Below are 14388 nucleotides of genomic sequence, written 5' to 3'. Positions count from 1 at the left end.
GGCTGCCAGCCTGGGAGGCAGATTGGTGTCAGTCTTGGTCTATGTACCCATAAGTCATTACTGTTCAATGTGAACTTTCCCTGTACGATGGAAGCAATCCTTCTATTACTTCTTTTAAAACCTTGAAGCCTCCAACACATCACAATGAAATTATACACAATCACATTAGCAATAAGGTCCCTGATAGGAAATGCCTTTTTTCTTTTTTAAAGCATAAGGCAGCCTTTTCTGCAAAGGGGAATACATAACTTCTAGTTTTAATGTTTGAATTGAATTTGTTGGTCCAAATTTGCGTGAACCTCGTCACAATCAGAATGACACGCAAGCAAAAATGATTATGTTTCCCCTGTGCTGTCAACACAGTCAGTGCACTCACTGTAGGCAAAATGTGGAGAGAGAAGTGTTAATGATTGCTTACGGAGTGGGAAGATTGGGTCCCTGAGCAGGGAGTGGGAGGTGTGTTTCATTTGTATTTAGGGACGGCTGAGTTGTGACAAGGCGGCAGGCTGAAATGAATTGACAGCAAAATGTGTGCTGGCTAAAAATACTGTCCATGTCACATTTTTTAAGGGGTGTATTTGAGAACAACAGACGACACAATTTGAACAGATGCCCAAAATTCACTGAGCTAAGTAGTATTCGTGGATGCAGTGACACTGTTTGATTTGACTCATGCTTAAAATGATTTCAAGAGCATGAGCCAGTAAAATCATATTTATTAGGTTACATATAAAATGGTGTTTACTGGTGCGTCACAAAGAGGGTACATGAGGACAATATTTTTTGCACACATCATTTATTCTTAATCGATCTGTGCTTGACAACGAGCCAAAAATCAACCTATCATAGTAATAGTAGAAGAAATAATAGTATAATAGAGTCAGCATATAAGATAACCAAAGGCAGGATATGTACAGCTTTCAAGAAAAGAACGACGAAACTTCAGCAGATGTTCTCTAAAACTCAAAACTGAAATTCCTTCATTAAAAGAATTATATGGCAATGTAATCTTTATCCTGAGACATACTATGATCTAAATATGTCTCTCCTTATTTTAGTAACAGGTTTTTCGGATACATGTCATCAGCCAAGCTTTGCCAAATCACTTATTCTTGTGAAAAAAAAATACATGAATAGGGTAATAAACAAGACGCCAGCCTCACAGCTGCTCTGATCGATACTTTCAACAATAATGGATGGAATTACTGAGCACTGTGGGGTAGTTATTGTCTGTTTTGGTTTTATTGTCCAAGAGTTTTTCTTTTGCCATGTTATATGTAAACTTCCAAAAAGTGTCGATGGTTAGCGTCAACTGCGGCATTCAATTCTTCTGTGCATGCTAAAAAAAAAATCAAGAAAGATGAGTTCTCTTGCTTAAAGAGACGCTCTGACTGTGCTTTCATTTACCAGGATGAATTGTGCATTTGCAGCTCCTACATTGGAATTGCTCCTCTGCCAGTTCATTGCAGTAAAATGTGTCCTGTGAACATCCTCACCACTCATACTTTGGAGAGCCATTCTTTGGTGTAGCTTTGCAGTTAGCTTGCAATTAAATTGAATCTGGAGAAATTAATCTGTTATCAATTATGATTCTTTCTTTGCAGCACTTTTTTTTTTATTTAGTCGCAAACTGGTGAACATATTGGAGCATTAGACGTTACAGTGCCAGGTATTTTGCACATGGTTTGGGTTCGATCGAATTGGTGCTTTAACAGAGACTACAAATTGGAAATCAATTTCTAAGATGGTCATAAACATGAGCAATGATTTGTGTTGTGAATGCTAATGTTGCTTTGTGAATAGAAGCTCATCCAAATGAATGTTAATGTTACTTTGCTGGATGTGTGAGGGGGCAGCTGTTTGCTAACACTACACATCATTTCAACTTTAATCGGTGATAATACGTCAGTGTTGTGTTTACAGCTTGTTGCACCTCTCCCAAGCGATTACTAAATCTCATAAATAAACCAAACAGAGCAGAACTGATCTATTTTGGTGTTAGCATTTACAAAACGTGTAATTTTCAAAACATTGATGGCAAAATAAATTGCTTTTGATGACTTCTAAAACATGCTTTTACCTAACTGAAACAGAAGGAAATTGAGTTGTGTCAAGTCACCGCTTGGACACCAAGCATAACATTGCACAGTATTAAACAGTAAAAGAACATTTTGGGCAGGATGAAACTAAACAAATGTTACATTTATAGCTGCTTTGTGTCAGTGTAAAAGATGGGGCGCTGTTTTAGAAGCAAGAAGCTGAAGCTGGGCAGAGAGTCCAGAGAAACGTTTCCAGAAGAAGCGTTTCATCTCTCTTCCTGAGGTGAAAAATGTTCTCACTCTGCGAGCCCACGATGGTGGGCCTTTCCCCAGAGTTCATTAATTAGTTAATTAGTTAATTAGTCTGAACAGATGGCTATGCAACACAAATCAGAAGGCTCTTTGGAGCCGGGAGCAGGAGGAAGGTAGGAGAAGGTGAGCCGAGTAACAATCTGGTATCTCAACTGTCACCAAACCTCTGAACCAGGCCGTGTTCAGCAGACATTTTCTTCTCATTCACCCATTTTACTCCATGACGACGGAGGGGGTTATCATAAATTTAGAAGAGCGCCCAAACAGTATATAACTTGCTGAAAAATGACACCAGGACACGTTGTAATGAAGGGAGAGCAGAAGGCATTAGACCATATGTAGGGTTGCTGTGGTCACACTGCAGGAGCATTCATTAGAATGAATACTTTGCATCAGTGCCGATTTTAAAAAGCATTTCTGACGGTTTATTTTTAGCCTGCTCCCATCTCCCCCCTTCTGTTTCCTTTCCCCTCACTGTCTCTCTGTGAGTCTTCCTCTGCTCATCTGTCTCTACTCCCTGCTCTCTCTTCCTCCTCTCTTTCTCCTGACTCCCCGTCACTCTGTTAAAGGCACAGGCATTGAATGAAATGAGCTTGGCATGTGTAAGCTCCTGTGTGTGTGTAAGTACAGGATAATACCATAGATTAGAACATAAAACTATTAAAAAGACGGTATGCTTGTGTTTCTCACTTTGACTCAAATTCAGCGTCAGAGAAGAGGAGCGCCATTAAAAATTCAGATGGATGGTGCATTATTCATATATATGTTTTACGCACGGCACGCAACCAAGTTGTGTGCACACACACACACACACACACACCAGCGCCGTTACAAATACAGATACTTGTGTGCAAACATGCATGTTTATGTTACACAAACATACAAGGATAATCTGCTTAGTACAGTAACCCATTTAAAGCATATCAGAGAGAGAGAGAGAGAGAGAGAGAGAGGGAGGGAGAGAGGGAGAGCACACATTCGCCCACATAACAAAATTTTCAACAATGTTCAAGGAATCGAGGACACTGCGTCATCCCTCATAATCACTCAGCAGGATCGCTCTCCACCTCTATGTGCATATATTTTATGTGTATTTTAGTGATTGTGTGCGGAGGATGAGGGAAATAAACATACTGGAGGATGCATGAATGTATTGCAGACATCTCTAATCGTAATTTAAAAATCATAAATGGACCAGGTTACAGGTTTGGTACAAGGTAGAGAGGTCTTTTAAGGAAGCATGCAAAGATACAGCTGCAATCAGCTCTAATTGAATACTGCATTTGAACTACAAGACCATTTGGTTATATACAAGGCACTCTATCTTCTCTGATCATCTATTCTCAGCCTTCTATCCATACCCCTCTCAAATTGCAAAACAAGGTGATCGTGCCTTTGCTTTTCAAGTCTAAACCCTCTGGAATCATCGTTCACAATAACTAAAATCCGCTGAGACTTTGAACGTTTTTTGTTACGAAACGCTGTTTCTTGTTATGCTTTGTAAGGCGTGATCTTTTTTTTTCGCTCTCCACTTCTCTGTGTATGTATTTTCTAGGAATTTTAATGGACGTTTGGTTCAATAAACACACTCTGCGATGCATGAGTTCACCTCAGACATCTCCCACACGAATCACAGCAACATGGTAATGTACATGAGCCAGGGTACGGTGTAGAAACATGGAGTAGATGTCTGGAGAGGAAACGAGGATACCATGACGAGGGCATTAAAAATTGTGTCAGTTGACAGTCATCAATTCTTGTTTTATGTTGTAACAAAGTCCAAACCTCCTGTTTAGAAAAATGAAGCCAATGTCAAAGTGCAAATTAAAAAAAAAAAAAAATCAGTTCCTTCAGTCTCCACATGAGGCTGGCTCCAAAAAGCCAAGGAAGTAGAAATGGTCACGTATACAGGCGCGTTAAAAAACTTGTACGGGGATTCATATTTTGTATCTCATGTTTTGAATATATTAAAGCTAGGAGTTTTGCAGAAATGTGCATACATCTGAGCATGGCTGATTTAACTGACGGATGGGTGTGTTTGTTGTAGCAGTTTGCCATGATGCTTAAGGCCCAGCTCAGCTCCAGCTCTGTCTATGTTACTGGATTGACTGATATGTAGGTAGAGTTGATGACATCGCGTAGAGACAATGAGACTAATTCCATGTTTAATAGAGTCTATGGTTGTAACTCACCCTTCCCTCTTTGGATGTGTGTAGCGTTACCTCATGCCTATGTGTTTCCCAGAGTGAGTGATTGGCCCAATCCCAATCTCCACACTCACGGACTCACAGACCTTGAAGTGCGTTCCTGGTAAGTGTGTGAGTGCTGTCTTGTCAGATCATTATATGCATGAAGGCTCTGATGGGGACTTTACAATGCCAAATAACACACTTTCCATGAGTCCACATTTCTATACACTATCCTGTGAGGCTGACTCAGATTTGGAAGATGACATATAGGATGTGATTGTCCAGCCCCCGAGTAAATGTTAACTAATTTTACAACATTTAAACATTTTTTTTTATAGGTAAGCATGGATGCAATGGGAAAACTGCAAATAAGTTTCTCTGTAAGTGAAAGGTAGTGAATGATCTTTGTGGTTATTTACAGAGTTGTAGATATAAGAGTTGTTTATGTGTTTCAGTAAGAAATTCACAAATGACCATCATTGATGGCTTTTTTTTTATCAAATGAAAGACATACAAAAACACACTGAAGATTGCCTTTTTCATTGTGCGTCTTGTTTCCAGGCAACATGTGATGTCATTATAGTTAAGACTATGAGAGTTGATTGTTAAGGTTCATGGTGGACATATGGAATGAACCACTGTGTGCTATGGGGGGAACAAATCCAGTGTTCCCTCTTCCATTAATTTGAAGCAGCCCAAATATTTTTTTTCTCTGAAAGCATCAATACCTTTGAATATTGTTCACTTAATTTACAGTCCAATCATGGTTACAGCAGGTAGGCTCAGCAAAATGCCGACCTATTGTATTGTAAACTATCTCAAAAATGTTATATTATTTTTAGCTCTAAAAAGTAACACAACAGATGTTGTGAAACATTAAAATCTTCTGAGCCTAATTTTCTAAAGACCAAATAAGAAGATAAACGTCTGATGGCACAATTTAAAATACTAACCAAAAGAACTGTGGATCCAGTGGATCTTGGATCCAGTGAACTGTGGGTTTTTGTTTCAGGTTAGTGAATGTGCTTGTAGCAGAAAGCTGGTGAGGTAATCTTTGAATAATGTTAGCCTCTTAGCATTAGCCGTGGTTAGCTGACACACTGCTGTACTTTAGTCCATTTATCTGTTTGCAGAGCTGTTGCTGTGTGTGGGTACTAGTACGGTAGCCGCTGTACCCAGTGTATTCACGGTGTATTCACGGTGTATTCACGGTGTATTCACAGTGTATTCACAGTGTATTCACGGTGTATTCACGGTGTATTCACAGTGTATTCACAGTGTATTCACGGTGTATTCACGGTGTATTCACGGTGTATTCACAGTGTATTCACGGTGTATTCACAGTGTATTCACGGTGTATTCACGGTGTATTCACGGTGTATTCACGGTGTATTCACGTGTATTCACGTGTATTCACGGTGTATTCACAGTGTTGATAAGTGTTTACTCAGCCGCTCTGAGCGCTACTACTAAAACATCTCATCCCTTACTGTTCAGCAAGTTGCTCAATGTCATTGCTCTAGGCAGCAAATTAAATACTGTATGGGGCAGTGGTGGGCTGTCAGGGCCAGCAAAACCTTCTCTGCTGGCCTAAACACGTTCAAAATCACAAACTTATATTTCATATATATATATATTTTTTCTATTAATACTATAAGTTTGTTTGTATTGTTGATTGTCAGAATTGCTCCCATTAGTTCATCCTAGTTTCATAGCTTCTCGCCTCCTCAGTTGCACTGCTTCCACTGCAGCCCCTTTTGATGACAGCATTTAATCCAATCAGATTTCACCTCGGTGTTGTCTCCAGGTCAAAAATCTGCCCTGAGGCCTTCAGAATTTCAAGTGATGGTACTACTCATTCCAGTAATGAGGACAATATTGTAGATTGTCAAATTAATCTACCAATCAGATTTTGAGTTCAACATATGTGTATTATCTGACATGCCCTCTAGCTTGCCTTGCCGAGTCTGGCAGAATTAAGTGCGGCTTGATTGTTCAGTGGGCCAGGGTAAGGTTTGTGAAACTAGCTCGCTTCACATCATGGAAGGAGAAGTTAAGGTAATTGTGAGTTGTTGTAATTTTTTTTTTTTTTTTTTTTTTTTTAAAGATTTATTTTTCGGCTTTTATTGTACAGATAGGACAGTGGATAGAGTCAGAAATCAGGGAGAGAGAGAGTGGGGAATGACATGCGGGAAGGAAGCCACAGGTGGGAAGTGAACCCGGGCCGCCTGCTTGAGACGACAGCCTCCATACATGGGGCGTGCGCACTGATCACTGCGCCACCAGCGCCCCGAGTTGTTGTAATTTTGGTAAAGTTTAGATTTGAAGCACTATCCAGGCCAACATGGAGTGGCACTATTTTTTTTTTTGTATAAAAAGATAGATTGTTTAAGATAGTTCAGTTTATTTAAACACACAAGGAGAAGAAACAAGGTTGTAATGGATTTACTAGCAAATCCTTTTTATATTATATTAAGAAGGACGTTTCAAGAGAAGCTGGACATCCTGAAAAAGGGTTCACCAACCCCACAGCTAGCACCCCTGACCCAGCCAGTGACAGGTTTTGTGCCTGTTGAGTGTGTGGTGGCATGTGTGTTTTAGCGCACCAGGAGGCTTGTTGAAATCAGATTTTTAGGTTTTATGGCATTGTTACCTATTTGTCTGTCATGGAGTAAATGTGACTGGTTGTTGTGAATGTATTCTTGTTTTTTGTTATATAGGGTGGTAGGTGTACAAGCCTGGTGCTAGCTTGTTCAACTTGGCCGGGACCAGATATTTGTGATCGATGTGACGCAGATAGGACACACCTTATAATGCTAACATCATACTAACCGTAAGGTCAGTAAGCAGTATGCAGTATATACTGTTTGAGCATGTAGAGGGCAGTAAGTTAGTATGTGGTTTGAGACACAGCCTGTCTTCACCGGTTTATATGCAAGATCGTATTCAAACTTTGTTTATAGGGCTGAGGTCATCCTCATGTTATTCTCTGGATACTGTGGTTTTCTTGTGTAAGTTTTTTGTCCAATGGAGAGCATTTTGCCTCCTCTTTGTTAAAACCAAGCCTGATGCTTTAAACTGGAAGTATTGTACATTTTCTGAACAGTCACGATTTCTCTGAAAACTGTGAAAGAGGCCATTTAATGAGCTGAATAGGAGCAGGATAAAGCTGCAGGTCCAAGGTTCCCCATTTCACTAACTCTCAGTTTGTCCTTGTCCCTGTGCCTCTCCATTGGCATGGTCAATAACAGTCTGGATCATGTTACCCTCTGTTAACGCTCGCTGCAACTCTTGGACGGCATCCTAAACATCTCCCATTTCTCTGTTTATCATTATTCTGAAATGTTGAAACAGCCGTGATGCAATAAACAAGATCTGATTACCCAACCTGGCAACCGCAGTGACAGTCACAGATAGTGTGTGTGCAAACACCTCCAAAAAGATGACTGAGAATGTAAATACTTGACTCCACTGATATCCAGCAGCAAAAGGGCTGGATACACACACACACACACACACACACACACACACACACACACACACACACACACACACACACACACACACACACACACACACACACACACACACACACACACACACACACACATGCACACACTCAGCCCACACTAACAGGCCAGGCAAGCACAGCAAAGCTCCACCAGAATGGACAAATAGAATAACCCTTAATCCAAAAATACACTGACAGCAACAGACACATTACAATGGCTGAATGTACACCAAAGGCAGTAAGTGGTCGCTCGTTTCTCTGAAGTACAGTGAGTCAGGTCCTGGCTGTTTTTCCAGCAGACCTGCATATTATTGCAACAAATAATTGATGAAAATAAATGTCATTTTCAGGATAAGTGACCACAGTAAATACACCTGTGTGTACTTTATTGTGAAATTCCTGCTGCATGGATTTAACAGTGAACGATCCAGGAACAAGTGGTCTGGTCTGAACAACATTGGAAGCGAAGTGACAGATAAGGATTAAAAAGGCATCACTGTGCTTGATTTTTGCATACAGTTTGCACAAAAGCAGTTTGCATGATTGAGCATTTCTAAGTCACAGAGCAGTAGTGAATTAAAGTTTTGTACAGTCTGTATTGTCTTGTGTGGACCGGATCCTTAAACTGTTACTGTTACTGACATATGTGGGTTTAGGTTGGGTTTTGTTGACACAGCATTGTTAAGAGTAAGATTGTTTTTTTAATTTAATGAGACATATAAAGTCATCCCATTCTCTCTGACTCATTTTTGTCGAGGTCTTCTACTTTGCAACTAGATGCCCTTTGGAAGAAGAAAAGAGACAGGAAGAAGCCAATGCGTAGAATTAGCCTCGCAAGCTAACAGTGTTGTGATGGTATAAAGCCAATATAATATGATATAGTAAAATATTGCTCTGAGTCGCAGGTCGGATTCTGGTCTTAAAGTGAGGAGCACTTATAAGTGTTAAAGATGTCTGGACAGGCTCAGGCCCAATTTCCCAGGAGGGTCTTAAAGACTAACTTTACCAAGGTCCACTTTTTTGAGTTGAACAAAGTTTCATATCAGTAATAAAGTTACAGTCACTTTATTTAGTGATTTATTGATCCTGGTGCCGCTGTGTCAATTGCAACAGTATTTAGTTTCCTTTCTTCAGAGAAATTCCAATTATTCAATTCTCTACAGACCCTAAATCTTTGAAAATCTTAAACGCGATGCCCCAAACGACTACAAAACAAGTTTCAGGTGTTTTGAGTCTATTGTTGCAGTAACAAGTATTAATTAGCTGTTTTGCCAGAGTTCATGACATGTTTATATCCCTTGGCAACAATATGCATCTTTCCTGTAGTTGGTGTTGCACTTCTATAGTCGGTTATGTTGAAGCATATGCAGCTTGTTTTTCTTGGTTCCTTTTTCGTAGAGCTTTATATTCTGACCGACGTGCATTTGTAGTCAAAATATATGAAGATGTTTTCTTGATTTTCTTTCTTATTTTGCTCTGAAAGGCCAAGAACATCACAAACTCCATTTTACAAGGTGTTCTAATCTAATAAGGTGTTTCCTTAGATGCAACCTGTTTCTACTGTTGTTGCCTATAGTTAATAGTTAAAACCCTAGGGGAGCTCTGTTAAGTGAACTTTGATGTTAAATGACTTCTATCCAGCAGAAAACTGGAATTTGTACAGTGTCAAAAGCACATTGATACAAATTGATTTCAAGTATAACATGCCGTATTTAATATTCAGAAACGCACCAATTACAAACAGTCAATTACACCACATTACTTTAAAGTGTATTACAAATGTCAGTTAATGTTAAGAAACCCCAAAGGCCGCCCGGCACTTCTCCCTTAACTCATAAATCTCTCCTCACTTTTAATGGGGGGTTTGGGAAAACACATTTAAGGACTTAAGAGCATTTGTGGAAAACTCTGGGACCCCCCCCCACCCACCCATGTCTTGTATCGAATCTGCAACAGTGGCACACAACAAACCACTTGTAATTTCATTCTTATGAGAGGGTTTTTAACACATTATATGTTGTACTTCTCTTCTTACTTCATTACATTTTAGAAGGTAATGTACATGTGTTTAAGTAAGATACTTATTTTTTTTACAAATTATTATTGCACTGCTGTGTTAAATACTTGATTGTGATTGGCCAATTAGCATAGCAACAGTCTGATATACACCGTTGTCGAGAAGAATTAACCCTTGCTAAGAAATGCAGACGGTTGCTAGGGACACTGCTCTTCTCACAGACTCTGGAGGACTAACTGTAATGATATCAATCTGTGGAAAGAAATCTGGTTTATTTGATGTTGGTCTGTTTACTCTGAGGGAAAAGAGAAAGGAGAGGATAATAACCAGAAGAGAGAGGTTAAAAGACGCAAATACTGCAGGCTTTGACGGAGAAATCTACAGAATTGAAGACGGCACATAAAGTGAACATGGGACGTTTACGTGGTATGAGATATGGAGGTGGTTGAAGACTGGTGAATGGAACAGAAAATGCCAACAGACGTCCACGGTGACGAGGCAGACACACTCATTCGAGTTGTTTCATTTCACCATCAGTGCAAATGTCAGTTTCATGTGAGTAATGAAAGCTAGGTTAGCTAACTTTAAGAAGGCTTTAGTTATACCAGTGCTATGACTGGATCTCTAACTGTGGATTCCAACTGATTAATGGTTTAGCAGGAGAAAATAAATAGTCTCGTCTCAGGGTCCTCACCCTGTCGGGGGTTCCATTGCACAACAACAACCTGCTCACCAGACATTTTCCCTTACATACACAATGATCAAGTACAATGTTTCCTGCTTTTGTTAGGATTTAAAAAAAAAATCTTTGGATGGGATATCGTCTCATATCAGCTCCCTTAAAGTCACGGTTTATAACCGTCTGTTTCTATGTGCATTCTGCCTGCACTTTCTCTGACATGTTCTCTAAGCAGCAGCATGTCAACAATGCTCAAATTATTTATGGTGAGTGGATGCTTCATGACAAAAACTCAAAAAGCATTTTTACAGAGTATGTTATTACAGGCACTTGGGATACTTTCATATAGAGGACAATATGAGACTTAGTAGGAGCCTGCATGTGGAGCTTTAATTTCCTTTCCTGTACATAGTTTGTCCTCAGTGATGTATGAGGGGACATGAATCATAATGCCTTCAAAAATGTTCTGTGTGCTATTTTTTATACATCGACCTCTGTGTGTGTACATATTTTGACATCATCCCTCTGACACACATGAGCTGGTCAAGGTCAGACGAAAGATGTTAAACAAAAGTTGGAAACATTTCCATCACATACACCGGTGCTTGAAAACGTCTGCAGGATTCTGCACGCCAAAACTTACCAAGCACACCGAGGCGATAGTTCATGGTTACCACGATGACGTTTCCATAGGCGGCGAGGACGCTGCCGTCAAACAAGTTCCCTGAGCCCTCCATGTAGGAGCCCCCATGGATGAAGAGCATCACAGGCTTCTTACGACGGTCCCGAATATCTGCACGACACACATAAACAGAGGTCAGCATTTGTATTTTCATTCATCCTTTATTTGGAAGTTTGGAAGGTACTGCTGTAGCTGAGGATGGAAAGAAAACATAATTCAGCCGGTTTAAAAAGGCCGGCCAAAAATAATGGAAGAAAAGAGAAAATAATCTTAAATGTATTGTGTATGTGTATTTTTTGTACATTTTCACCACTTCACCTTTGTGTCAGACAGCATTTTGCTTTAGCGCTCTTTGTGTTTTAAGTAACTAAAACTGTTCTGTAATCATACCCTTGCAGCAGACTTCATCAGATAGGCTGTTTGTATCAGGGGTTTACTGAAAATACAACAGATACGAAGAAGAAAACCTATCGTAGAAACAGCCTCAATGTGTATCCTGCATAGGAACACTGAACTTGTTTGCTTTAGAACAGGGCTGTCTGTAGGCAAGGTAAAGCAGTGAAACTCCTAAATATATTAAGTACCGGTACTCCTTAACAGTATTTATTTGTATGGTATGGTACCTTCTCAAACCTCAATGTGGGGATCAAACACTGCATCCACTTTTGATACCCCATCTGTTATTGGTGTCTTGGTACCTATACATGCAAGTGTATGTTGCTATGGTCCCCCCCTCGCTGTATGACACCCCCCCCCCCCCCCCCCCCCCCCCCACCCTTGCGTCTGTGGTTTGGTCGGAGTGGTTGCACATGGATAAGGCTGAGAGGGCTGCCAGTGCAGCCCATTTAGGCAGAGCTTCTGCACTGTGCAGGGCCTGTGGATAATTTGTATGAAAGCCAGACGAAGTGGAAACATAAATAACAGCCACAGCATCTGTTTACCCTGATGAGCTTCAGCACTCAGAAATGGGGAGACAGAGAGATAGGAGGAGAGAGAGATAAAACGGGGAAAGACAGTGAGAGAGAGGAGATGAAAATAGGGCAGTGTGAGAGAACGTGGATGGGAGCTTCAAACCAAAAACAACATGATGGAGAGGAGGATGAAAAAAAAAAAACGATATGCGATGTTACAAAGCAAGTCATACACATAGAGTCATGCTAATGAACACTCAAATTCACACACCGTATTCATCCAGAGACACACACACACACACACACACACACACACACACACACACACACACACACACACACACACACACACAAAGTCTTGCATAGGCAGCTGCGATGTTGAGTCGCTATGGAAACTGCTTCTCGCTAATAGAACTGCACCAGCCATTCCATCGCACCGACTCACTGAATGCCTGTTGCCTTGGTAACAAATTCTACTCACGCATTTGCACACCCGCCTGCATCACCACCTGAATCTCAGGTTACACATGCACTTGGGTGCGTCACTCACAGCCCCCCCCCCCACACACACACATATATAAGTGAACACAGCAAAATGGCACATATGGCTTCACACATGCGACACAAGAAGACTGGCTAAAAATAAAAGATATTCAGTTGTACACTCCAACATGCTGCTTTTTTTCCCTTTTCCTCTCTGGTGTATTCTGAACCCGGCTGATTTCCCAGAGGATATGTAAACAAGTTCAATTATCCCGGCGTTACTGGGACAGTATGGAGGCGTGACATACTGTAGCAGGCCATCACGTAACATTCATACCATCACTTTAATCCTCAGAGGAAAGGGGCACATGCAGTAACATGTAGCTGCCGTTTACAAGCACCAACTATTGTATTTATAACATGTAAATCAATATTTCAGTGAGTTTACATAGAGTACTCATGAAAACTTACTTGATGTAAACTTACCTGTTAAAACATTAAAAAGTACTCCAATGATTAGGCATTGTGCTCTTATAATGATTTTGTAGGACTCATGGTGGATAACATTAAGACTATTGTCAAAAAGCAGGTGCATGGTGTGCTGCATGGGTGTGATTGATAGGTGTCCCTTTGGTGCTCCACATTTTGAATTATTAGCCCCTCTCACACATGAAATGCACTTGTACAAATTTCATGCCAGCCCGCAATAAATTTCCACAAGAAGTCAGGGTGAGCTGATGTGTGAGCACAGCAGGTAATATTCAGGATAATTCGCTGTGAGCAAGCAGGATGGGGTTATGACATTTGTATCATGCGACTGGTGCGCGTCCGGTACAATCGGCGTGCATGTTATGAAGCTTCTTCATACTCTTTTCTTCTCACCCCTGCTTCTTTTTCCAGTCTTTTATTAATACTATGTATTAATGAATGAAAGTTTGTCCAATTACATTGATATAAAGGAAAAAACAGTCTTCATAGAGCCAGACTTGGTTCCTTTTTTGGCCATCTTGGATATGTTCAGGTTCAGGTTACTTTATTTGTACCCATAGGTGGATTTGTTATAAACATTATGGACTTCAAAAGCACCCTTTTCACCCCACCCACCATTACGCCTGCTGTAAATTGTTCCTGTGCTGTGTGTCCCTTCTCTGTTGTCTCCTGCTCTGCCTGGGTGAAGCTACTGATTGCACAATGAGGTGCAGCTGGCCCCAGTGCTTAAACGCTCAGTGCTAAATTCGGAGGCTGAGGCATTTGAAGTTGGGACTACTGTGTTGTCACCTCTAACAGGGATTATGTGTTGTTCTATTGTGTTAGCCTTTAGTTGATCTTTATAATTTAGTTCCTTGTTTGTCTATAAATTATAAATTCCTTGGTTTTTCGGTGTTTTAAGTGCTCTATTGAGTCCCTCTGTGCATAGTTTTTGGCCCCATAGGGCCGGCTTAGGGTGGGGCGCAACAGTAAGGGTCATGTGTGAAAGGGCAACTGTGGAAAATATCAGGGGCGGGATGTTTGAAAGGCGCAACTGACACATCTGAGGCCCTTCTAGGAGTAATTATAAAAAGCCT

The 14388-nt window shown here is 40.6% G+C and overlaps 1 protein-coding gene across 2 annotated transcripts in view; it reads right to left on the bottom strand.

Annotated features, from left to right (window-relative positions):
• The window catches only part of nlgn2b (neuroligin 2b), a 74967-nt gene that overhangs the window by 17438 nt on the left and 43141 nt on the right, over positions 1–14388 (bottom strand). For both annotated transcript variants that reach the window (XM_061055635.1, XM_061055634.1), the window contains exon 4: positions 11391–11540. In XM_061055635.1, the coding sequence (XP_060911618.1) occupies positions 11391–11540 (150 nt within the window). The remainder of the gene's footprint in view (positions 1–11390; positions 11541–14388) is intronic.

This window comes from Labrus mixtus, chromosome 14 (assembly GCF_963584025.1).
Source record: "Labrus mixtus chromosome 14, fLabMix1.1, whole genome shotgun sequence".
NCBI lineage: Eukaryota > Metazoa > Chordata > Actinopteri > Labriformes > Labridae > Labrus > Labrus mixtus.
Note: the sequence above shows the minus strand (reverse complement) of the source record. Positions and strands in the feature narration are given on the sequence as shown.